The following is a 28,000-nucleotide window of genomic DNA, read 5'->3' as shown; positions in this document are numbered from 1 at the left end:
TCAGCAGCCAGTGACTGTGGCATCCAACCCAGAACGTTTTGTGATGTTGACCTTGGTTAGCTCCTCAGCGCAGGTCGGGTGGATTCCTACTGTCCCCAACAAGTGTGAATACGTGGCACCACACCTAACAAATATGGACATGAGGTTCCTTGTTTAATTCACAGCAGGCGTCATATTTTACAAATGAGAGCATGTATAAAAGTAACTCACTGGAGGCCCATGGAAAAGCCCTGCGTGACTTCTCCGGCATTTGGACCAGTGAAGTGCAGACCCAATATCTTCTGGTCTCCGTGCCGCTTGCAGATCACCTGAGACGGCAGAGATTTTGCTTTAGAAGTATAATAAATGTTAGTGGTTGATTTGTCAACAACATTTTATGATTTGGAGGAGAATTCGGGAAGCGGTCTTGAAGTTGTGATTCTGTAATCCTGGCTGAGCCAAATGGGCATTTTCCTTTTTAAAGTATTCTGTGCAGTTTTAAGTGACACTACCTTTAAGTAACACTGGCTTGAATCACGCTCTGCCACAGTGAATTCCAGAGGCTTGTAGAAGGCATGGTAAACCTGCGGAGACATTTAAACCAAGATCATTTTAATAATAAAAAAAAAAAACTTGGTTATAAAGCTATTAATAGCAATAATCAACCCTTAATCAGGGCCCAAATAATAAAATTCGACTGATCCTAACCCTTTGGATTATGTGATGTAACAAAATACCTTTTGCAGCCCATTTGTACACCCTAGAGGAGAGTAGTTGTTGTGCATCTTAAGTATGAGAACAGTCAGGATTGGAGATGGAAATCCCTCCATGCCAGTGCAAAACAAAACAGGAAAATATAAATGCAAGATGTGATGCAGGATGCCATTAATGTTTACATCACACCACCATTTCTCTTTTCCCACAACAACTCATCTTGTCAATATATTCACATTTCGGTCTCCCTCACGAGTCACATAGGGGGAAGAAATAAATAATGTCTTTACTGCATATGTTCAACACGGGAACTGTATTGCAAATTGTGACGGTTCAGAAATGAAATATATTCATTAAAAGGCAAGTTAATCTTAACAATGGGATGTTAAGACTGTAGCTCATTGAAAAGAGCAGAACAACGCTGGAAAACAAATGCTAGTTGCTCATTATGTTGACAGATTTCAAACTGGGGACTGACAATGTGTGTTTAATGCGTTTAATTCAATGGGCAAGCATGCCAACACAAGTTTGAAGGAGCGTGCAGCTTTAGAGGGGGCCAGTGCAGCAGCTCCTCCAAAGATCTAAGCATGCCTGTCATCACCGCACACACACCTCAATCAGGCCTCCTGCTCGCCTGTCACTCATTGCCAACAGCCCCACCTTAGCGGCTAAAACATTTATCCACGGTGAAGTGCAGGTGTCGGCGAGCATCTGGCAACCTGCTCACGTACGCGAGCGCAGAAAACACGCAGTTGTTTGTTTTTGTACTGTTTTTAGGGTTTAGAGGACATTCCCTCAGATGAAGGAAGCAGCAATCCTGGCAAGTGATCCTTGTGCATTCACGTTTTTAGACAACTCCTAGCCCAAATCAAAGTTAGAGTATAAAAGACATATGCAGGCTCCCCTATTATAATGCAAATACAGGGGCGTAGAATTTGTTTTCCAAATGTTACGTTGCTTAATTCCTCATATACATACATACATATATTCCTCATAGATATACTTTTTAGTCTGGCTTTTAAATAATTTATCTTAGTCTTTTAATTTAGGACTGTCATTTTATCTATTATCATTGTCTTTAATTTTTTTTTTTTTTTTTAGCTTCTTTGTCTTTTAGTATCATAATTTTTCTTATATATTTTAGCTCCGTCGTTTTATATTATTGTCTTTTAATTTTTAGCTTCTTCTATGTCTTTTAGTATCATAATTTTTCTTATATATTTTAGCTTCGTCTTTTTATATTATTGTCTTTTAATTTTTAGCTTCTTTTTCTTTTAGCATTATTATTTTCTTTTATATATTTTAGCTCCAGTGTTTCCTCAAGGGGGGCCTCCGCGCTGGGAGGTGTGGCTGGCCTTCTCACAGGGGGCTTCATCCCGGAGGCTCCTTCAGCCCGGCGGACCGGGGCCCTCTGCACTATGTGTAGGGTCTACCCCGGTCAGTCTGGGCCAGGGGTCTGTGTGTTGGCGGAGCTCCCTGTGGCCGTGGGCCGTCATCCCTCTCAGCGCGGATGACCTACCCTGGGTACATTTTCTCATATGGTTTCTCTGTGCCTTGCCATGTCTTTCTGTCTTTCTACTAAGATGGTTTATTAAGTTGCGTGAATGCGAGTGTTCTGTGTGTATGCGAGTTCAGGCGTGTATGTGGATGTGTCTTGTGTTTATGTTGAGTGGGTGGAATGGGTTTTAGTTTTTTGTTGTATTTTGGATGTTTTTATTGTACAGCACTTTGAGCTGCATTTTATGTATGAAAAGTGCTCTATAAATAAAATTTGATTGATTGATTGATTGAAATACAGGTATATATTTGGGATAATTGCCATCAAGCTCGGACAGATTTGTTATTATGTGGTTTGCCAAGGGAGATGCTGTGTCACACTATTTTAGTTACAATTCTCATGCAAAACAACAAGGTCATAAACAAATTGATCCATCGACCAAAATGCAAGAACAATGAAACAAATTAACGGTTAAAATGCAATGGCGCTCAAACCGCCAACCTTCTTAACCTGAAGCAAAATCCTAATGGACTGGGCAAATGATGCCCGTGATCATGTATGGAATATATTATCATATCCAGCAGAAAAAAAACAAACATCTATACCCCCCTGTTCAAAGGCCAGGTTTCTGTGATAGAAATAATCAGACGAAGATAGATCATTTAAAAACATTTTCCACAATTGATGTGACCTATGTTGAACTTTTAATGAGAATAATTCCCAACAAAAAGTTTGGCATTGCATTGCACAGTTCATCACCAAAAGAACACCACACCAACCGTATGGTGGGGTCAGGGCAGTATAATGCTTTGGGGTGTTTTTTTTCTGTAACTGGAATCAGGGCCTTAGTTAAAGTGTATAAAATCTGAACAGTTGCAAATACTGGTCCGCATGAGCACAAAACCTTTTTTTTTTTTTTTAGATGGTGTGCACACTTGTGCAAACACATAACGTTATTTTTATCTCCTCTCTAAAAGCTTTTAAGTTTTTCTTTCCAATGGAGTTAGTTGAACATATTATAAATTATATAACTGAATAATAGTGGATGACTGCGATCGGCTGGCAACCAGTTCAGGGTGTCCCCCGCCTACTGCCCGAAGATAGCGGGGAAAGGCTTCAGCACCCCCGAGACCCTCGTGAGGAGAAGCGGTACAGATAATGGATGAATAGAGGATGAAGTTTTGAAATAATTTATTTTAGTGTCATTTGCTTTTTTTTTTTTTAAACATCGCAGAAAACATTTGAACGGGGCGCACATGCACACAGAATACGTGCCACCTAAAATGCTGTCTGGAGTGCAATTATATAGCATTTCATTTTACACCTTTACTCTGTCAAAGGCACTTTGTAGAGGCTCACATTCATCCATTCAGAAAGGTAGGTGGGAGGTAGCTAGGGGCGCAACCAGGCCCACCGGGAGCCAATTTGGGTTCAGTGTCTTGTCCAAGATCACTTGGACAGAGAACAGTCAGAGCCAGGTTTTAGACTGTTAACTAGAAACCCCACTTACCATAGTAAGCAGGACATACTCATAGCATTCGTTCCATCCATTCACTCTTTGTACTATTTATCCTCGGTGGGGTCACGGGGATGCTGAAGCCAATTCCAAACTGACGGGGTTCCAGCAGATTGCAAGGCACATATCGACCAACCAATCATACTCGCATTCACACCTACGGACGATTTGTCTTCAATTACCTACCATGCAATGCAAGGAGACTCGGCCACAGTGCTACATACTCATGGCAACATTTCTACAATAGAAATAAAAAAAAAATCTCCCCAACTCTTTTGCAGAAGTTCCCATAAACGTGTAGGTAGCTTTAATTTCACACTTTTGTTAAGTTCATGCAGAAACTGGTCGATGGGGTTTAAGTCTGGATATGATATGTTTCTTGGTCAGAACTGAACATTGTTTTTCAGTCTCTGGCAGTTCAACTCTTGCAGTAAATTACTTTGTATCATTTCAAGTTATTTGCTGGACTTTTAACTGTTGGACTCGCGAAAAGAAAAAAAAAAAAAAAAAAAAGAAAGATTGGGACGTTCCAAAACATTCCCATTTATGCCATTCCATTCTTACCTCTATGTTGTCTTTGCCATGCCTGATTTCAGCCTCCACCTCAGATAGGCCCACACAACCATATTCAAGTGGGGTGAACACAGTGGTTGCCACCTACAAGGTGCAGACAATCACACACACACACACACACACACACACATAAGAAAGGGAAATAGAATTTTCAGATCTTATTCACCATTTCTTTCGATTAGCACAAAAATCAATAAGTAAAACCTTAAGTCTAGACTTGGAGAATAAAACTAAATGGGACTGTGTCAATTAAAAATAAAACATTTACATGTAAAGGTAGAGTTCCTAATAGCACTTTTGCGCAGGATATCATTATATACACAAAGTGTTAAGTGGAAAAAAGATGACGTGGTGAAGATGGGCAGCGTGTTTTTTGTCTCACATTGTCATAGTTCATGAGCTCTGTGCTGTGGCCAGCAAGTCTGCGGGCGAGGAGTTTTCCTGCTTTGATAGCCGTAGGTGTCAATTCAGGATGTCCCTGAAACAGAAGACTGCCTCACTTACTTCAATGTACCTGAAAACTTCCCATTGTAAATCGTCTAACACAGACAGCTACATATTTCTTTTCTCCAAGGTTCGTGGCGTATTGTTGTGAGTGTGAGCCAAAGCAAATAAAAATACAGACATGGAAATACACACAGACACACATCTGAGTAGTGCAGGAAATAGTAGGACTGCCGGGCAATTATAAAGGCATGACTTAGACCGGTTAAATTTCCACAACACATCCTGTTGTCATAAACATCTTCTGCACCTCGGCGAATGTGGATGTGATGCACCCTCTGATGTACAACTGTTTACACACCAGACAGCTTTCGTCATTTTAATGCATTTCTTGGCACTTCCATTTGGCAATGAGAAGAAAAGAAAACAAGAAATGCAGCGGACGACTTGAGCAAGATATCAAACCTACTGAAAAAAAGAAGAAAAAAAAAAAACAAGCCTCCTGCTGCGTTGACAAGATGACAGACAGATTGGCGCGAAGCACGACTCATCAAAGCAAGTTGTCAGTCAAAGGAGACTACGAGTGCGTGTGTGTGTCATCATGAGTCTTGGGAGACAGAAAGGACACACAGCTGTTTGTGTTGGAAAAAAAAAAGATTTAAAAAAAAAAAAATTGGCCACACCGACATTACAGCAGCTACAACTAACCACTATTTACATGGTCCAGCTTGAATACAGTGCAGCAGCACTTAACTATAATGCTCTTAAAGAGGCCCACGCAGAAAAATGATATGTTGAATAGAACACACACATTTACAGCTTTGGGGCCAATCTCTCATGATAAGCGGCTTGGATAAAGGATGGATCAATGCTGTTGTTTGTTTCCTCATGTCTTCGAGCGTAGCGGTACGGCTGGACTGGAAAAAATAATATCCATCCATGTGAGCTGCTTATCCTCGCAAAGGTCGCGGGCTTCCTAGAGGCTATCCCAGCTGTCTTTGGGCAGTGCACCCTGGACTGGTTGCCAGCCAATTGCAGGGCATACGTAGATAAACAACCAGTCATATTCATAATCACACCTTGGGACAATTTGGTCGTCAATTAACCAATCCACACAGGAGTGCCAGAGCCTGAATTGAACCCTGCACCTCTAAACTGTGAGGCGGACGTGCGTCGTCCACCGAGCCGCCAGAAAAAATAATCACCATTATTTTGATTGGTTTTGAAGTCACCATTTATAAACAGTCCTTCACTGATTTCAAAACTTTAATCCCTGCAAATTAAGCACTTTATTCTATTTGTCAAGTATTATTCTTTTGGCATTTTCATTGTTAAGCATTACACTTATTTTGTTAAAATTTTCACAAGTCATGGGACTTACTGGGCTAACTGGATTTTGGGATTGTACTGTACTTTTCGCCATGTCACGTGGAAATGTGTGTCATTTGACAAAAAAAAAAAAAAAAAAAAAAAAAAAAAAAAACCTCCTTGGACATTTATATACAAGGAAAGGAAATTGCCTTGAATCCTTGAAAACTCAACATTAAATATAACTTGCTAGGACAGTGAGAAAATGAACTTGTAAACGCACTAAGCCGTTCGACACCTTCAATTAGAACGTTTCGAAGATCGAGAGGCACCAACATCCGACATCATCCAATCCCATCTAGCGGACACATATTAATGAATGAAAAATAGAAAATGCAATCTGATACGATTATTTGGCTTTTGCAGACTAAATCTAAATTATAATATATATAATTACACTCAATTTTGTTGCTTCAGTTTTCATGTGATTCACATTTCATTGTTGTCGTTGTAACTAAGCAGTTTATGACTACTTTACAATTGTACATCATTGTGCTAAACAATAACAAAAAAAGTTGAAGTAGCATGAACATTGTGAATCATTACAAATTCTTTTTAAAATATGTCTATTTAAATTCAGCAAATGCTGATGTTTATTCAGTGTACCGTTTTTGGAAATGCCATTATTTTGCCATCCAGCATCAGGTCGTCCGTCAGAATTGTATGTCGGTTTTTCAAAGCAACATTGGATTTGATAAACTAAATGACTGTTTTCAAGATTACCAAATTTGTATTAAATTAACTAATTGGGACAAAAATAACACGATGTGTGCGATCAGCATTGTAAAGAACAACAGGTGGATTAGCGAAGATGTGGTCACTTTCAGAGTATTTATATTTTCAGACAAAACACAAAATAACAAACATCCATTCCTATTTATGATTTCTACATGAACAACTACAATGTGGATATTCTGAAAAAGTCTAAAATAATAATAATAAAAAAGGCTGGATTTCCAATGGTTCACAATGCAAATTATGTTCAGGGTTCTTCATCAGAGTAGGAGAGATCGGCATTTTCAAGCCTTGCTTTTAGAAGGCGGATCTGAAGTTTTGCCCTGGTTTGCTGCAGTTTGGCCAGCTTGATTTGTTCCTCTGCTAGTAGCATCTGTGCTTCTGCTCTTTCAGTTTCTCGTTGAAGGAGCAATTCATAGGCATCGTTGTTAGGCAAGGGACGCTTGAAGCCTCTTTTCAGAGCTCCTGTGAGTGGTGGCTCGTCCAATGAGGATCTGGCTTGTTCTTCGGTAATAGGGCTGAAATTCACAATAAATGTTTCCTCTGAATTTGGAGGAACTGATTCACTCTACAATCGCAGGCTGACAATCCCCAACAACACCTTGAATCCATTGCAGAGCTTTCTTACCTCCAATTATGTCCAGAACCACATCGGTGTATTCACCTATCTTCACAGGTTTGTTGCCCGTTTGGGTGTTTTTTGCATCAGCAAGGTCCTTTGTGGCTCTGGCCCCCAGATTCTTTCATCTAAATTTCACCTGCTCCAAGGTCCTCTTCTGGCCAGACCGCATTGCATTCACATTGTGGGTGATTTCAACCCAAATGTCTTTCTTTCTTTTGTTCGTCACTATTCCACCCACAACATAACTTCCCACTATTGAGGCGTAATGGCATTTTACACCCTCCAGCAGTGCGTGGGTTTCTGCAACAGTGAAATTAGGTGCTTTGGAGTCCATGGTTTCTACCTCATCTGCTGTAGTGAGCACAGTATTTATAGGCCTTGGGCATGATTGACTTAATTCATCATAATCCAAAGCATGTCAGCTGATGAGTGGGTGGGGTTTTGACAGCCATTTTATGTTCAGCCTTTCTCAGTGGGAGGGAACAGTTAAACAAATCAAGTGCAAAATATGAATATCAGTATAGAAACTAAAATAATAATAATTGAACAAATAATTAATTTCGATACATTTTCCTCCTTGAAACCATACCCTGTTGAGATCAGGATAATTCTGTTTTTTTTCCCTACTGAAATGCATTGAACAACAAAAAGTGAAGGATTAAAACTAGGAAAGGATTGCATGATCTAATCCGATTACAGAATCCTTCTTTGCCTCTAGAACAACCCATTTTCAACATTTGATACAATCCGATAAGCAAAATCCAGTCAGAACAGTAAGTATGATGGTCGTGTGTGGTTGTGTTGTTGTTAATGTTAGTGTGAATATTTGTCAATATGTGACCGACCATCAGCTCACCTGGGAAGAAAATTAACATGGGCATAAACTTCCAAACACCACACCAAATCAGGACTAATAATAATAATATATTTGTTTACGTATGGAGGCATGGGATTTGTTGGGGGTGCATACCTGGCCTATGTCCCCAAAAGCATAGATGTTTGGCACAGAAGTAGATTCATCCACCCCCACAATTATTTTTCCAGTCTCCTTGTTGAGTTGTACACCAAGCTTGTCAAGACCCAGAGTCTTTGTTTCTGGAGCTCTACCTGCAGTAAACAAAGAATCTTTCATTACAAACTCTGCATAGTGATCAAGGAAAACTACAGACATTTCTGCTATAAGATAAATATCACTATAGCGGTGCATAAAAAAAATTATAATAAAGGAGAAAAATACATTAAAAAAATTCCAAAAGTGTATAAACGGAAGTTATCAAAGGGCATTGTTAGTACATTATTACCAAAATAGCCCAAAATACAGTAAATACTTAAGATTCTCTGTATGTTGCTCCTTACTTTTCGTTCTTGGAATAAATACAATGAAAAAAATGCAAATAATGTAAACCTAAATGAAAACAAAAGGTACCCTAAAGAGTGCATAATCCTGAAATCAAGGATGCAGAATGCGACGCTTCTTATGGGACAGGCGATTGATGCTGTCAACACTGAATCTCCATGGTGATGGAGAATTGACCACATTATTACCACCCCCTCCTCCTCAGCATAGTTCCTCAAAACTCGTCAGGGCAGCATAATAAACACCCAAGCCCGAGGTACACATGTAGATGCTATCGGAAAGCAAAAATAACAAACCCCGAGATCCTTTTCCTGGCTGGAGCCAAAGAACAACGTTCTCCCCCAGACCGGGGGACAACAGGGACCTGTCTACTCCACAACATGGGTGGCTGAAGTGGAGGGGAAAAAAGAAAAAAAAAAGGAACTCCGGCAGCAAAATGTTTTTCCTTAAACAAAACTTCAAATTTTACAGACTACTCCAAATATACAGCACTAGATAGTTTATGTAAAATTTCCAACATTTCCAATACTTGTTTGAATTTGCCACAAGATTCTAATGTATTTAAGATCAAATATTGACACCGTTTTCTTGTACTAATTAGGTAAAACATGACAAATATTTCAAAATTACAAAGTAAAGACTATCTCCTTCGATATTTCCTGTCTGTAGCTCCACTTAAGAGTGACCACATTGTATACCGAGGACACAACATTGATAAGGGAGTTGGTTGCCCATGCAGACATAAGCATACACACATACGCACCCACACACACATTGACACAATGTTGAACAATGCCTGTTGTGACATTCCGAGGAAGCTTCCAGATGGCTAGGCTAATTAGCAACAACAAACCTTCACAAGTTAAATGAAAAATGAACACTTATCTGATCAATTAAATGAACAAAGACAAATGGGAAGAATGGTGTTGATTTTCTAGTGGGAGTTCGAGTGGAAGTTAATGGCCGACATATCATGTACAAAATGCAATTGTGTGTATGTTTTGTTAATGAAAACGAGAGGGAGCGCTTATATTTCCATGATTATTTTTCAATCGCACAAATTGTCCACTGCAGCAAAACAAACAATCATTAAAGCTAAAATGATGTTTCCTCTACTACAGGGAAACCTCGCACCTATTTGCGGATTTGTTTTCCAAAATATTGTTTCAAAAATGCTTTACATTTTCTGGTCTGTTTTTTCTTTTTTTCCGTAGTTTTTTGGAAGTCTACACCCGTTTTTCATGAAAAACACAGCATTTTTTTGTAAAGGATTTTTGGGGTTTACAAATTGTATTTTATTTCATTTTATGTTTTATTTTTTCCCTTCAGAATACTCCCAGTGCAGGCCGGCATGTATTTTGTTCATATTTAAAAATTTAATTTTTTTCCTTGAACCTGGTTAGGAAGCGCGTGGTCCTATATCCCCCCCCCCCCCTCAGTTGGCGTCAATGGAAAGTTTGAGCCCCTCACCATCATTTATGTTGCCTATCCCTGACACTGTGTTTTACTTTAAATAATATTCCACAGTAGTGTGGTGTGTACTGAGGCGGAAAAGGCATGTCCACTGTCTGCTTGTCCACAGGAAGTGGAAATGTTCTGTTTCCTGGTGTATTGCACCTGGACAGGGGAGCGGCCATGTATGCAGGAAGGAACAGGGGAAAGGTGGAGGGATGCATGGCTGGGGACAAGGATGTTAGACAGTGGTGATACAGTGCCTCAGACCCCTCAGGCCTTTAATAACCCCAAAGAGGCCTGAACCCTGGAGGGCCTCTATAGTGTAAGGTCACAGTAAACGGAAATGGCCTCATGCTCATAAGTCCCGCATGCAGGGATCAAAGGGCCAAAGCTGTGCTCTGTTTTCTCACTATATCAGATTGGTTAACAAAAGCATAGACACAGCACGCTACCACATTCATTAAAATCGAAAGAACTGGGACACGAGGCCATTAACATTTCAGGATATCAAAATGGGAGGAAATATGGCATTGGTCTCTCCTTTACAGTAGAGGAGTTACTGCAAAATATTAGAATTCACACAGTGCATGCAGATGCCATAGTTCAGGGTTTTGGTGCCCTTGGGTAGGGAGTTGTTCGGGGTGGATGGTCCGACACCTGCAGCTTCTTCCACAATGGCAGGCTAAGGATGTGTCGATATGGTCAGAACATTTTATTGGCGTGGTATAAGTATGCATCTAAGTTGCCCCAAAAACACAAGAGTCCAATATATATAGACGCTTAGTGCACTTTTGGGACACTTAAGTTGTCTGCTTGACTGTTTTTATTGGGCCATAAGAGGTCTAGTACTTGGGTGCCTTTAAACTAGTCAAAAACAGAAAGGAAATATAAAGGTCACCGCATCTCACGCATGTAACAATACAGACGGTTTCCAGAATTCAATGCAAATATTTCTCATGCAAACAGTCTCATGTTGAGATGATGTGGGAACTGGGCCACAAGAGGAAATGGCAAACGTCATTGCGGCAGCAGGGGTCACGCACATCCTTGTTACTGTCACACGCATATGGGCAAAGCAATCTCTCATCGCATACATAAAGAAAAACATACCCATAACAATGACAGAAGTTGAAAAGCCTGGTCATGAGATTTTGAGAGGATCTAAGTGGTGACAGTGGCCCGGATGTCATCAGTGTCTGTTGTTGAGCTATAGGCTGGCAGATTGGTGATCATAAAATAGATAGAAGTAGAGTAAAATCGCTGCTCACGCTGGCGCGTTAAAGTCCACGGATAGGGATGGCAGAGACAGATGTGGGTTGGTTTCCGCTGGGTTGGCACAGACAGGATGATCCGGAGAAGGAGAACAAAGAGGGGAATAAAGTGACCCTGTACCGTGGTGCATCCTGCCTGGTTCAGCCCTTCTCCAAGCCGACAGCCAGTGAGCCATTGCAGGGTGATTAACGCTTCCCCTGGCTAGTCCATCACTCAAGACTTTATTAGTTTGTTTTTGGCTTTGATTCCACTGTCATTTGCTGACGCTGCACTCTATTGAGGATGACACTGAATTTGGATTATGGCTGGGAGAGAGCAGACAAATCAGCACTCTTTTAGACAGTATATCACAGCAAAAACAATAGCTTGCTGCTCGTGTTATTCTGAAAATGAGATATTAGGAGCAGGTCAAGGTACGATGCAGTGCAGTTCTACAAAGCCTACTTCCAATGACGCTGGGATGTTGTGCAAATTGTAAATCCAAATACTGTACAGTAATTTGCAAATACTTATACATTGATTTAAGTGAAGACACTACAAAGTCAAGATATTCAATGTTCAAACCAGGGCTGGGCGATAATTAAATATCAACATGTGCCACAATGGACAGACAATCAATACCAATAGAATACGTTCAATAAGATGTACAAAAAATAAATAAATCAGAAGCAAAACCCTGACTTAGCTAACCCCATTGTTTTTAGCCGACACAGACCATCAGCATTGCACCGCAGTCCCAAACAAGTAAAACAACATGTCCTGTGGCATTGACAAGTTAAAGTACTGTCAACTTGGCTGCCAGGATGGCCGAGTGGTCTAAGGCGCCGCGTTCAGGACCCAGTCTCCCCAGGAGGCCTGGGTTCGAATCTCGAATTTCCCCATTGTGGGACTAATAAAGGGCAAATTATTATTATTATTATTAATTTAATACGGTTAGTCACCTGCAACCCATGAAACCAAGAGAGTGCTAGTTCACTACGCTTACATTGTGTGAACTATGAATGAAGTTAATTTAACTGTGTCAACGATACTGCTTTGGGGTAGTGTCTTCCGCAAATAGAATTTAGGGCAATGATGTAAGCGCATGGATGGAAACAAAATTGTACATTACTATACGATACAATGTACACAAAACAGTGTACATTCCTTGAAATTTGTTTTATTTCCAGATATTTTGAATGGTATTTTCATAAATCAGTGTGTTGTTACAAGGCACCGATATCAGGGGACCGACACAAATTAAAACTGCTTGATGGATGGCTGCAAAACACTTACAGGAGGGATGGGCAACTGGGAACCACTTGGCCGCATGCATGACCACACTGAGTATGCCTGAGATTAAATAATTTCACTTTAAAACGTCTAACTTTTTTTTTGCAAACCTGAATCAATCATCAAACGCTGCTCAGAAGCCATTATAAGTAAATGTATTATAAGCACATATTTTACACCTAAACAAATATTTTTGTCATACATCTGGTTAGGAAGTGCAAGATTCTGTGGACACCCATAGTAGTGATTGAAAAATTGTGGCCCCCTCCAAAATTTAACTTGCCTATCCCTGACTTCTAGGATGAGCTGTTCCACACAATTGCATCCACACACTTGCATACAGTAACACACTCACCAACTGCCCATAACACCGTGTCATAGGTGTCATTGTGTTCATTGCCTGTCAGGGCATCATTCCAGGTCACTTTCAAGGCACCTGATGGAAGTTTGTCCACTCTCTTGGGGAGACATCTCAATGCAAATTTGGTTCCATAAGACTTCATGTAGTCTGTCACTAATTCCGCCATTTGCTGTTAAAGCAAAACCGATGAAATGATGAAAACACATGAATGTTCATCATGACTGTAGTCTATTCTACAGACAACAATACCTGATCAAAACCTCGAAGGGCGATGCTGCGAACCATCACTGTGGTGTCCAAGCCGATGCCTGTAAGGAAGCCGGCACACTCCAGAGCAACATCTAAGCGGTAGGTTAGGGATTTGTTGTGTAGTTTATGTAGGTTTAGTGATAACAGAAGTGGAGCCAAATCATAAAGCATTTTCGGGTGCATTCCTTAAAAACATTTGAACAAACATTCATTCTAAAAAAAAAAAACATACAGTCAAACAAACAGTAGCAAACTAAACAGCACTCCAGTGGTCCACTATATTTGCAAAAATGTCATTTTGTTTATTGTCCAGTAGTTTCACATATGGGAAGCATATGTGCTATACATTGTAAAAAATACTAAAAGGCTCACCCAAATGGCACACTGACTATAAAAACAAACACTACATGTTATTCATGGAACACTGTGATATAAGTTATAAGTTAACTGCACAATTTCTTAACAGACTAGCAGGCATTATTTACATGCAACACTGGTTGGCAGAAAAGGATACAGCTCGCTCCTACCACGAGCCTGTACAACAAATACAAAGGGACCATTTAGCAAAATGATTATGACATTTTAAGTTCACAAGATATGACAGTGATGCTGAAGTTTGGCGTGGCTTTTTTATTCATTTATCTTTCATAAAGCTGTATATCGAGAGAGAGATAGATAGATGGATAGAGATCGATAGATATGTAGCTCTCTCTCTCTCTATAATTTATTTATTTACACACTATACTGCGAGCAGGCTATAAAGATTCTATCCACAAAGGCTGGTCTTTATGGACTGCTCTACTGACCAACCCAAACTACTTATCCAATGGCTTCAAATGTTTTTTTTCCACAGATAGCACTGTATTGGATTTTGCAGGTGTATGGTGTCTAATGTGGCTAGTTGGTGTGTGGTCCAAGTATATAACACAACTAATCCAACCCTAAAATCCATGGCAGTTAGGAGGCCTAATTGCTACAATTTAAAGTAATCCCTGTGGATGGGGAGTGCCATGTTCAGAGCTCAAGTCCACATACGAGTTTGCTGAGTGAAGCCCATCACCAGCAAACAGGAGGCTCTGCTCTCACTTGTTTATAACAGAGCTCCTTCCTTAGGACTGCATGTACTTGACAGTTCAGAGTGCCTACAGCAAATCCTGTCCTTGTCCATGCTAAGATTAACCTCTAAAAGCCTCAATGTCTCCTGTCTGTATAATGCCTAGGTGCACTTATCACATATTGTGAGTGGCTTAAAGATGCTCAGGTAAAGAGCTTTGTCTTGATTCTACACTTTCCTCAGTGAAAAACTGTCATTGCTCCTCCTCCTTAGTCTTGGTTCGGATTCTGTCTGATTCTAAATCAGAGTTCCTCGAGGCCTACTTTCCTGCACGTTTTCCATCTCTCCCTGCTGCAACACACCTATTTCCCATTTGCACAATACCCAGCTATGCGTAGACAAAACTTAAGTACTGCGACCCAGCTCTGAATTCCTGCCAAACCTTTGCAAATATTCAGAAGCAATACTAATTACGAAAAACGCTTTTTTAAAATGCTGCTCAATTGCTACAAACACGCGTTCCCATGAATGGCAGATGATAATGGTATATGCTATTTATTGCAAGTCGATTCTTCTGTTTTTCTAGGCCACTATTTTTGGTGCCTTTGTAACCCATTAAAGGCATTTCCATAAAGTCTAGACTGATAGTCAATGAATGTAAGCGACGATTCCCATTCAATGTAATCTTCCGGAGTTCAGGTAAACTCCCAAAGCAGATTCACAGTCTTACCGCCACGTGCTTAGTGTTTTTCCCCTTTCCGGCTTCAGGGCAAGGATAGATATGTCACTCAGGTGTGTAATGTGCTCCAAGGCCTATTAGACACCGATCACTCACCTAGACTCCCCCCCCACCACCCCACACACACTATCTCTGGCTCCTGAAAGAGCCTGTCTGACCTCACCCGCACACATGACACCTCTGCAGCAAAACAACATCCTCTTGGTAGCGTGTGTGGTGCTTTCGTCTTCTGGAAGAAAATAAAGCTATTGCTTCCCCTTTCTGACCCGAGGGTGGTAGAGATCATGCATAGCATACAATTAAAGGACTTCCTGAGCTCAAAGTGGCACTCGTAAGTCGTTCATTTTGGTTCATACATGAAGGTTTGTGAAACTTGAATGCTCCAGTGCCAATTGCTTAAGACTGGTAACGGTGTACACATTCAATTAACACATTCCACCATAACTTAGTTTCCTGTAGGTAATGGGAAAAGGTTTCTATTTCTATACGCTATCAACTCAACTCATAAAGATGCAATTAAGTTTATTTTATTATTATATTGTTTAGCCTACATACATCACAAAGAATTTGAATAAGAGTTTAACTGTAACCGGTAAAACAGCTAAACATCAACATACTTCAAATGTAAGGGACATCAAAAAAAAAAAAAAAGTTACCCTAAAAACTATTTTAAGAAAGAGCAGAAATACAAATAATAAGATTCCAATGATTACTTCAGAAAAATAAAAACACAATGAAAAGACCTTGAAAAAGAAGCGGAAATCTGATTTTTTCTGTGTTCACTGGCCGCTCCGACTAATTTGACCCAGTGCATGTGTGACGTCGTATTCAGATGATGACTAGGTCTCAGTAAGTATTGGCCGCTCCATTTTTATTGTTTAATTAAAGGAGTCTCACAAAAGCCAAGGCCAAAGTAGTGTTTAATGCAGAAAACGCACGCAAAACTTGCCTTGTAATTTGATCAATCTTATACTTGTCTACTATTTTCATTTTTTTTGCTTCTACATTCTCTGAGCCAATCAGCCCAGCACCAGCAATATCATCAATAAGCTAATTATTCATGCCCGCCAGTTGCCCACTCTCAGCCCCTGTCTGCCCCCTGAGAGTTGACACGACTTTAGCGAAGCTAAATGTTTGAAATATAACCAGTCCGCTTCAGCCTGTATAAGAGGAAAAACAATTGGCACGGTATTTTCGATTTTGTGGAGATGATCAAATGATCTCACGTTTGAAGTCAATAAATTCAAATGATTGTGCAGTACGCTTTTCTACTTTCACAGGCTGAAGTGGACAAGTGAAATAATGTGCATTTGCATTTTGGTGGCAATCGGTCTCCGTTTAAGGCAACAGAACTGACAATTTGAGCAATATTACCTCGCTTGCCTCCCTGCTGTGACGTATACGCTGAAACCAGAAAAAAATAAATGTCGTTCCAAAAGATGGTGTGCCAATTTGTTGTAAATCTCATCACCCCAAAAAAAATCTTAAATCACTACAGTCTTTTAGGAGGAGGCATTTTACTAATTATGTCATTTTTACATGCAAACCTATTATATAAGTACCAATGTTAACGGCAATCAAGCGACCTTTAAGATAACAGGAAAAAAATACATTCATCATGTTACGACCAATAATTTCCCCAATGCGATACTAGTGTTTACCTACTTTTGCACTTCCCTTCCGTATACGTATATCAAACAAAGTGAAATTCTTCTTGTAAGGCGTAAGAAATAAGGACATTACCACTGATTGGTTACAAAGGCTACAATGAAAATTTATACAAATAAATACAATCTCACCATTTTGTTATTGTCTTTTCATAGCATTCAATAATTTAGAAAAATGTTATGCCGACAATAAATAATCTCATACATCTATGCAATTTAGTACTGGTGATTTTGTCAAACACTTTCATTTGTATGTTGTGATTAGACTTTTCTCGCAGCTCGGCGACCTCATTCAAAGAGTCCCCCGAGTCAAACGGTCCAGCTGAGTGTCCCTTACATTTTAAGCATATGAAGTCAAAATTATTTTCCTCTTCTCTGGTGAAGAGAAACCCTTACTCAACAGCAACTAAACTCAATAATATTCTCGAAAAGGTATGTGCATCACTATCAACATCTACAATTAAGCAGCATCGTCATGAATGTAAATGCTGGATGGCCAGATAACAAATACAAAAAGATGACGACCCAAAACAAACTAGAAAAAGGAATCCAAGATTTTTTGAAGGCATGAAATGGTCTTCAACGGGCACCTTGACGGTATCTGTTACCATGAGGCAAACAAGCAGCAGGACCCAGGTACGCCACAACCACTAGTCACTGTCTGTGTGCATTGCCAAGAGGAAATGTCTGAGATAGACCAATTAACCAGGTGATGACAAGTGGTAAATGGTTGGATTAAAGGGCTTGTTCAGTGTAAGGCAGGGTACTTGCTATTAATCTGAATTGCAAAGGTGAAGACAGTTTTACAGGAAGAGAGAAAAAAAACTTTGCCAATGATGAATGACAACAGTACGTAACTGTGAGGTGTGAGCAGCAGTGTGTACAGCAAGTCATCACTCATATGATTGTTATTGTGGACAAATTTGTTGGTACCCCTCTGTTAATGAAAACCTCTCACAGTGGTCACAGAAAAAACTGTAATGCAACAAAATTAATAATTAATAAAGATGTAACAAAAACTATGTTATAAAAACAATGGGTGACAAAGGTCACCCCTGACTCAAAGCAAATCTGACTTCCAGCAAGCGAGGTGGAACAAACTCTGACAGCGGTCATACAATTAGAGCGTCGAGTACCCCATACCCAGAGAGCACCACTCACAAGATCCCCTGGGGTGGGGATGGTTGGGTGGGGGATACACAGCGGAATACTTTGTCCAAGTCCGCAATGAACATGTAGACCAGTTGGATGATTTCCCATACACGCAAGGGTGTAGTGCTGGTCCACTGTTACATAGCCAGGACGAAAACCACACTTCTCCTGACTCTGACATTCACCATCACAACAGACCTTCAACGCCAGTATCCCCCCCGAATAGATCGTGCCAGGAAGGCTGAAGAGTCTACTCAAAAAGGATGTCCTACGATGTTGTCGATTCTGCTTCCACAAACAATGTCAGATGGTGCAATCTGACACTCATGTACCCTGAACTTGGAATTCACCTTCAATTTCTTTTTAGCTTGCTCTGGGCTCGTTTGTAACCATTCATATTATACATTGCTTCAATTTGTCATTCATTTTCCTACTGCAGCCACTTCCACGATTTCTTTTTTATCACCTGCGAAAACTCTCTCTTGTGCTTCATCTGGTCTGTGTTCAGCGTGGTACAAGCAATGTGCCCAAACAGCACAGTGACTACTTGCCATCTTTTAAATAGGTCAACTGACTGCTTACAAATTCGAAGACACACTTTGGTTGAACATATCCCTGTGGCCAAATTATTTACAACCTTTGTTGGGGGGGCCCATTTTGTCTGGTCTTGTCTGATGAATTTATTTTTAACAAACAAGTATGTTTAACCACAATTCAAAAGCCATTTTTGATTTTCATTGGCTAATTATCATAAAATATTTATTATTATTATTATTAACACACACACATACATACATATACACACACATATATACATACATAAATACATATAAACACACACACGCACAGACAAGATAAATACAAAACAATCTATACATATATAAAACAAGGAATATATACATATTGGTATATATTTGCATCTGGATTAAGGACTTTCTGACCAACAGACCCCAGACTGTGTTGCTTGGCCCCTACACGTCCTCCACCCGTACGCTGAGCACCGGTTCCCCTCAAGGATGCGTGCTGAGCCCTCTCCTATACGCCCTCTACACCTACAACTGCAGCCCGGCCCACGGTGACAACACCATCGTCAAGTTTGCTGACGACACGACTGTGGTCGGTCTGATCTCGGAAGGTGACGAGACAGCCTACAGAGAGGAGGTCCAGAGACTGACGGCTTGGTGCGAGGACAACAGACTGCAACTCAACATTGCAAAAACAAAGGAGATCGTCATCGACTTCAGGAGGAACAAGACGGTGCCGCCCCCCCTCTGCATCGAAGGCGTGTGTGTGGAGAGGGTCCACACGTTCAAGTTCCTGGGAGTACAGATCTCCGATGACCTTTCTTGGACTCACAACACCGCAGCAGTGGGAAAGAAGGTCCACCAGCGTCTGCACTTCCTGAGAGTCCTCAGGAAATTCAACCTGGACAGGAAGCTGCTGCTGCTGGCCTTCTACCACTCGTCCATCGAGAGCCTGCTGACGTACTGTGTCTCCACCTGGTACAGCGGCTGCACTGAGGCGGACAGAGTGAGGCTCCAGAGGACAGTCAAAACAGCGCAAAGGATTATTGGCTGCCCTCTCCCCTCACTGTCGGTCATCTACACCGCCCGGTGCCTCAGCAGGGCTCTCAATATCGTCAAAGACAATACCCACCCAAACTCACACCTGTTCGACCTGATGCCCTCTGGCAGGCGCTACAGATGCATCAAATCAAGGACCAATAGACTGAGAAACAGTTTCTTTCCAAGAGCCATCTCTCATTCTAAACTCTCACACACACACACGACCACCCTGACCTTGCAGAACAGCAACGTGATGTGTTTTTATATATCCTATTCAGTATTATTTTCCATTGCACTAACTATTCTCTTATTTATCTAATTTATATATTTAACTGAATTATTGTTGTATTGCACTGGAGAGGGGAGCTCTCTAATCTCGTTGCACACTTGAGTACAATGACAATAAAGGGATTTCTGATATTTAAAAAAAGTCAAAATAATATGCATGATTTTAATAAAACAATTAAGTGTTTATTGTGTTGTAATGAGTGAAATTAGATACAGTGCCCTCCATATTGGCGACCCAGGTTAAGATGTGATAAAAGCCTCAACATTAATCCAATGATTATTGCAGAAGCCTACTTTCTTACTGAAAATGCTGCTATTTGAGTTGGATAGAGAAGATGCTCACGTTTTTCTAGGCGACTCTTTCAGCCAGAATATATCATCACTGGTGATACCATGTTCCATTGCTCCCGGAATCTGTAATAAAGCATGAAAACTGTTATCGGATTCACCCAAATACTGAACAGAGTTGCTCCCCCAAAACCCTCTTTTCATCCAGTTATCCAAGGATCGATACTACAGTATAGCATTTTTTTTCCCGTCCAATATTGCTGAAATGATCGTGATTTTAGGGGGCTCGTGCAAATAAGCCAAAGCTCACCCTAATCTCCAAACAGCAGGGCTAACACCGACTCCTGTATTTGTTACAATGAAGCAACGAAGCTGCAGCTTGACGAGCAGCTAATTGTTCTCAAGTAGGTCTGTGTCTGAAGGCAAAAGCCCATGAACATGAAATAAAGGCACTATTTACATTTTCATTCATGGGAGATCGACTTGATCAGTCGAATTATACCTGTCAATTAGAGGGCGTATCCATGCACCAACAAATGCCCCTTGCCACCATGTCAACAGGTTTGCTGGAAATTTAAATATGCCAGCTTGCAGATGCTTTGCAGCTCACTTTTCAGAATGCCTTGTTTTTTAACTATATGGAAGGGTAGGTACTCCAGAACATAAATGTTAAAAGTCAGTGTTCCATAATACTCTGCGTCCTCCTAAATTCTTGTTGGGTGTGCTACTGTCACAGTAAAATGAGTAAAGACCGAAGAGAAATACACAATTTCAAATATTCAGACTTGTTTTGAAATCAGATCCAAGCAGTAGTCTTATGGAAAAGTATTTTCCCTCTTCTATTTTTTTTGCTCTTTTTCCCCACTTTAATGAAGATCCTAAAACAAATGTTAAGATCAGACAAAGTTGACCTATAAGTAAACATAAAATTCCGTTTTTAAATGATGCATTGATTTAAGAAAAAAAATCTTATATGAAGTACTAGCCTCACTTGTTAAATAAACAATTATATTTATTATTATTATTATTATTTATAAATATTTTCTGTTCATTTTCATTGACCACAACCTAGCCTGATTATCTGCAGACCCGTTCTGTCATGGTCCGTTCCGTCATGTCATGTTTTTGATTATGTTTTGCTCAACGGGCGTGGGGGCGTGATCACCTCGCCGCTGGAGAGACGCGCCACCTGCCCCGCACCTGTTACTCGTTTACTCATTTAATATTCACTACTTAAACGCCCGGCGCTGACTATTCGGCGTCGGTGCATTGCCCCTTTTTGGATGCCCCATTTTCGGACATCACTGCCCTTGCGTTGCCCTTTCTTCATGTCACTGTTACTCTTTGCTCTCGTTCATGCTCAGAGCGCACAGCTCATGGTTATTTGTCACTGTCCCTGTTTCATAGTCCAGTTTAGTTCTGTCCAGTCGCGTTTTGTTCGTCCTCATTGTTTCGTTTATTTGTTCCAAGTGCCTTGTTTGCCTTTTTGTTTGTTTTGTTAATTAAACTCCCTTTAAGTTACCCTTGCCTTGGCTTCCCTGCGTTTTGTGTCCTCTCCTACTACCTCCTCCACCCGCGCAGCGTAACACGTTCAATCAAAAAAATATCATCTAAACTGAACCTGTCTGACAAAATGAAGAAAGAAATTCCAAATGAATTCAAAAATCAATGAGAAATAAATTACATTTGCATTTATCAGCCTGGAAAGTGTTACAAAGTCATTTCTAAAGCTTTTGGACTCCAACAAATCACAATGCAAACCGTTATCCACAAATGGAGGAAGCATAGAACAGTGGTGATCCTTCTCAACGTCTAAAGAACTGCTGCCCTTCCTTGCCTCCATGAAGGTTTATGTTCATGACATGGTAATTTCTACAATTCTCAATTTGTGATCTCAAGCTGATGCACGTTTGGATTATGCATCATGACAGTGATGGAAAAAAATCAGCATATCAACTTCTGAATGGCTTGATAATAATAATAATAATAATCAAAAAACAAAACAACACAAGAAGGTTTTGGAGTGGCTTAGTCAGGTTACAACTTCAATGTGATTGAAATGCTCACGCTCAAATGGAAGCAATTCTGCAAGGACATCTACAGAACATCTCCTCAGAGATGTAAAAAGTTATTGTTGCTGAGGGGTGCCCAACCAGTTAAATAGGAATTGGATTTTGTGTTTGCTTGTGTCATAACTAATGTTTATTTTTTTTGATGATGAGATATATTCAAGTGTGACAATCATGCAAAAAAATCAGGCAGGTGAAAACACTTATTCACAGAAACAAACTATAACAACTAATCAATTGATACCAACATTTGTGGGGATTTTGGGACGGCCACCAGTAGCAATCACGATGTTCTTGGCAGTCAGGGTCATCTGCATGAGAGGGGATAAGGATGTAAAGCAACCGTCATGGACACATCCTTCGAAAAACAAGGAAATGTCAAATGAAGCAAAGTGGTCTCTGAAGCATTTTTGCACTTCAAATCTTAGAGAAAAATGTTAGCTTCATCGCTCCCAGTGGGTGTCAGTACGGTCAGCATTTAAAAACAACCGTTTTATAATCGTTCAGTATCTGGATTGACAGTATCAATTCATGTGTTTCTTGGGAATTAACAGCCTACCTCTTTCCCTGCTTTTGTTACTGCTTTGACTGTGTGTTCATCCACAAGGCTACCTCTCATGTTCAGATACTTCACCTTCCTGCAAAACAAACAAAACCTATTTGAGCTTATTTCAACTACAAATGGCTGAACTCGGGGTTTGTCTTGATAACCATTAGAATCAAACTTGTCATTTCAAAATAAAATGTGTCCTTCAGATGTACTATTAGGTGCTAAAATACAGTATAAGAGGGCATTTATAACATGATTGATCAGTCAAAATACACATCTATGTGCATGCTAAACATTATGCACTCACTATACAAGAACAGGATCTAAGTCAGTTTTACTTAATGCGGTGCATATTATTCACACAAGTTTCATGGCCAGCAGAAAAACACATGTACAGTAAACAATCCGCCTGGCCAGCAGTGACTAGATATCAATGTACTAATAATGCAATATTGTAAATAGAATGTAATTTTAATTGTGGGAAGGGATAAATGTATGTATCTCTTGAAGCACTTAATGACAACATGAGTAAGCAGAACAGGTCAAAGATTATAAGACATGACACGGCTTGTTTAGCGTAGAATAATTAGATGTTATACTGTAGCTCAACAAGTTGTTCAAGAGGTTTGGTTTAAGTACTTCTTACAATCCTTAAAGAACTAGTGTGAGGTATGTTTGGAAAATGCCAAATCAAATATTTTTGTGTCACAAGTAAAGTAATTACACCTCGAAGAAATAATAAAGCATGAAAAAAAAAACATTTGTCATATTTGACAAAATAATGGTTATCCTGAAGTGAGATTCTGTGTGATATAATTTCAAGACAACTATGGAAAAGCTAAATTAAGCCAGTCAGAAATTGACTCACAAAGGGAAACAGTCATCACACGCTCTTGTCTTTTTTCCTCCTTTCTCACCATTCTTCAGTACATGCGCACTCCGCATACATTGCAGCTGTCAGTCACACACAAGCTGTCACAATACACGTTTTTCAAAATGGATTGTGATCACACCTAACTTTTTGCAAACCCTTTATCATAAGAAAAACGGTTGAGAAAACAGAGATCTTCAAAGTGCGTGTGGCAAAGAACACTCGCCGACACTAGCTTGAAATTCTCTCTCTTTGCCAGAACAAAATTGGTCCATTTATGTGCTCTAGTTTTTGGTTTTGGCCACTCAAACAGAGGCTTCCCAGAATGCAAACAATGTATCGCAACAAAGCGCTAAGGAAATTTGCCGAATAACGCAAAAACAATGTCAGTTGAGCAGCTCACTGGACAATAAACAATGCAGTACAATGGGGACTGGCGACTCGTCATTCTCGAAAAATACCGGAAATTGCAGAACAAAAGCATTTTCATTGTTAGGGCATTGCTATGGGTCTAACTATGAATCTAGGACGTTTTCGTTAAAAAAACTAATGTGCATTCTTAAAAGAGTTTTAGTTCTCAAAATACGGTTGTTCAAGTTTACTTCACACTAGGTCCTTAATGGCAATATTAGCACACTGAGACTGGAGGTCTTCAAACTGTCTGCAACATTGCAGGTTATTTGGTGTTGCCCTGTAGTGGAAAAAACAAGAGTCCGTACGGTAATTTGTGAACCATGAACTGGTCAGTTGGTTTAAAGTTAAAAATTATTACATGATTCTTTGTGTTTAATTTCACTAAGTGATCATTTCACTTGACATTTAGTGCATGCAAATAAAGCATATGCAACAAAGTAATATTTAAAAGTTTCTTAACCAGCTTCTTTTACTAGCTTTAACATTTTTTGGACCCTGTTAAGCACAAAAATTAATTGATTATGATGAAGCAGTGACAGCTGATGTTTAAGAGAGGAATCAGAAGGGCAAACACTCCTTCCACACTGCCTTCCTGACAGGTTAACACATCAGAGGTGTAATATTAGGGCCGGCATTATTTGCATGTGTCTTTCAGCCAAAACTCGCCTCTAATGTGGACATTGCCGTGCCCATAGAGTGCATTTATTCAGCTGCTGTGGATTATGAAAAAATAGATGTGTGGCAACAGCAACATCAGGGACAGAAAGTATTGTTTTTCACAACAGGGACAAGGGCAGTGAGTCGCAGTTGTTAAGCTTCACACTCTCGTCCCGACTTTCAACTGTCCCCTTGCACAGAGGTGCCATCTTCCTACTGTTCAGCCCTTGATACTAAATCAAAAGCCAGGAAAATTTAAGTGCTGATGTCTGCAAACCATATCACTGGCATCTTAACACAGGAGAGTGTGCTGGGTCAAAGCAGTGAAAAAAATCCATCTTAAAGGTCTGTGTGAAAGGAGCAAACCTTATTGTAGATCAAAATAAGTTGTGTTAGAATACATCTGCGATTGGCTAGCAACTAGTTCAAGGTGCACCCCGCCCACTGCCCGAAGACATCTGGGATAGTCTCCAGCACCCCCCACGAGTGAGTGTGACGAGAAGCGGTTCAGATAATGGATGGATAGAATACATGTGAACAAATAACAATTCTAGATAATTATGTGCTACTTACTTGTCCTGGAGCTGGACCCGGTGACCCCAGTTCAAAGACCTAACGTGGTTTTGAACGGCTTCAGACATGGTGACCCTGCAGTACACGCACGCACACATAAAATTAATAATTATTATTAATAGAATAATGTGCTTACATATAGTGTATAAAATACATCATGGCACAACAATAACAGTGCAGCAGCTTCAAGCTTGTGGGTGGCGGTAATGCATATGGCATCCATCAGAGAAATTCCAGAAAGAGACAAAATATTGTGTTGACTTGGGATGCTGATGCTAATATCAGATTAACAACACTTACAAATACATAATCAGCAGTAGCAAAGTGAGGAGGAAGGTTTCTGAAAGGGCATCATCAAAGCATGCTTCACCCAATCATTGCAAAGATTGAATCATTGCTCTTCTTCATACCCTGCACAACACATTATAAGCATCGCCCCACACGACTTCAAAGTGGCCCAGTTTCAAAAGATTATCCGCAAGGCCAAATGGGGTTTTGATAATTATTAAAAGTAAATATCCAGACTGTTTAATTTCAACCAGCTCATTGATTAATTGACATTTGTTCAACAACAAAGCAGTCGTCATCATTTCCCAGAAACATCGTCTGTGCCAAATACGCCCCAAGCAAATATCAGGGATTTTATTCTAATCTACCCTATTCAGTACCAAATTCCATTGCACTCTCTTATTTATTTATCTAATTTATATATTTGTCTGTATTATTGTTGTATTGCACTGGAGAGGGGAGCCCTCTAATCTCGTTGCACACTTGAGTACAATGACAATAAAGGGATTTCTAATTTCTAATTTCTAATTTCTAGACTGATTGGACAATCTAAATTATCCTTAGGTATGAGTGTCAGCGCGAAAGGTTGTTCGCCTTTATGTGCTCTGCAATTGGCTGGCAACCAGTTCAGGGTGTACCCCGCCGACTGCCCTAAGACAGATGGCACCAGCGCCCCTGCGACCCTCTTGAGGATAAGCGACATAGATAATGGATAGATTTATGCAATTTGTCACATTTTCTGCACCCCCTCACCCCCCCCCAAAAAAACTAACAAAAAAACAAACCCAAAACACAATTGTGTGTTAATACAAAAATGTCACTAGATAGTGCCGTCATTCATGATCTTGTATGACAAATTTCTGATCAAGCTTTAATTAATTTATGGCAAATTGGTTCTGGGAAAATATACTTCTTCGCAGATCCCACTCCATTTGTGATTTTCTTAACTTTGACCCAATTGTTGAAGATTCCATTATATCGCTTTCCCAGTTTTCCAAAGCAATACCTCGCACCCCCACAAGTGGTCGTACTACAAGCTATTGGGAATCTGTGTTTCCTAATGTTTGTGTATTACTACCCAATTGTCCCCAGATGGTACTGTTTCACCACTCGTAGGCTAGCTAAACAAACACTAAGCATTATGAAACATTCAGACCTTACCAATCATGGGAAATTGGGCCCGAGAGCTGCCAACCATACTTTTTAGCATCTCTGACTGCAGTTCCAAGGTGAGCCGCCTGGTGCATGAGTTTCTTTGGTATGCAGCCGACATTAACACATGTACCACCAAGACCCCACTTGGTACCTGTGTGAAGAAGTATAACACATATCAATGAGCTGTGCCGGAATCTTTATTACAAGAAAACACGAATAGTACACATACTAGTTGGGTTTTTACGAGTAAAGCTTCACCTTTCAAAGAGGGCTCCACATAATCCAGAACAGCAACTTTCTGTCCAAGATGTGCAGCTGCTGGAAACAGAACACATCTAATTGGTAACATCCTATTCAACAGTGAAATGTGCAATGAGAAGTTTTTCTTTCAGAGGTTACCTTCTTTGGAACAAGCAAGCCCTCCTGAACCACCGCCAATAACCACCACATCATAGTCATACTTCCCTGTACATTGGACAAATGATGCAAATTACAGCAGTCTTTTTACACGTTACTTGACTAACATAATATAAAGCTACTCCAAATGCATGTGATGGCATAGACACGACGGCAATAAAACAAAAAAAGAAGTGTAATTACACTTGTTTTTTTTGTTGTATTGTGTAACTACATAATCTTATTTTCATTTCGTGTTTCAACAGATACTATTCACTTCACACAACCAAATTGCCATCGAAACAGAGTCTGTTCCCATATATAGAAGCTGCCTTGTCACCCTAAAATTAAATTATTGTGAAACTGGCCAAGACTATCTTTAAACTGACACAACGATTTAAATTGGTGTCTCAGACAGGTCAGAAAGAGACTTTAAGGAAGTCGTGCCACTGCGGATAAGGTAAATAAATAACAAAAAACATATTCATATGTGTGCATTGCATAGTTCCTCAACTAGTCTCGACAAAATAAAACATTACCTGTCAGGTTTCTGGTCAAACCTCGGCACCAATTGTTTCGTTTCCAACGATGCCTACTTCTAACGAGTGCAGCCATGTTGTTTTGATGAAAAGACCCCAACTTTGTCTGTGGTGTTCAAGGATATGCCTGATAAAAATTTCCTCGCGCACAGTACTGCATGGAGTACTGAAAGTGCCCAAATTAAATAAATAAATACACCATGAAATTTTTAATTAAAATTGTCATGTTGCAGTGGTCATTGGTAGGAATGACTTGACCGACTGACTCTTGTAGTACTATGGGCAGAACGGAGTGGGGCGAGGCCATTTTCTTCATTAAA

At 40.1% G+C, this 28,000-nt stretch overlaps 1 protein-coding gene across 1 annotated transcript; it reads right to left on the bottom strand.

Moving 5' to 3' along the window:
- Positions 1-27,772, bottom strand: txnrd2.2 (thioredoxin reductase 2, tandem duplicate 2). The gene is made up of 17 exons (XM_088300978.1): positions 27,681-27,772; positions 27,145-27,210; positions 27,004-27,060; positions 26,752-26,896; positions 25,303-25,377; positions 22,797-22,875; positions 22,486-22,548; positions 20,224-20,294; positions 13,930-13,949; positions 13,416-13,507; positions 13,161-13,335; positions 8,420-8,556; positions 4,663-4,758; positions 4,272-4,364; positions 492-563; positions 211-308; positions 1-124 (listed from the first exon to the last, which is right to left on the bottom strand). The coding sequence occupies exons 1-17, from the start codon at positions 27,754-27,756 to the stop codon at positions 1-3; spliced, it is 1,539 nt and encodes a 512-aa protein (XP_088157104.1). The 5' UTR covers positions 27,757-27,772.
- Between the last annotated feature and the right edge of the window lie 228 nt (positions 27,773-28,000).

Source organism: Idiotropiscis lumnitzeri, chromosome 1, assembly GCF_059441095.1.
Source record: "Idiotropiscis lumnitzeri isolate Australia: NSW breed Sydney's pygmy pipehorse chromosome 1, RoL_Ilum_1.0, whole genome shotgun sequence".
Taxonomy (NCBI): domain Eukaryota; kingdom Metazoa; phylum Chordata; class Actinopteri; order Syngnathiformes; family Syngnathidae; genus Idiotropiscis; species Idiotropiscis lumnitzeri.
Note: the sequence above shows the minus strand (reverse complement) of the source record. Positions and strands in the feature narration are given on the sequence as shown.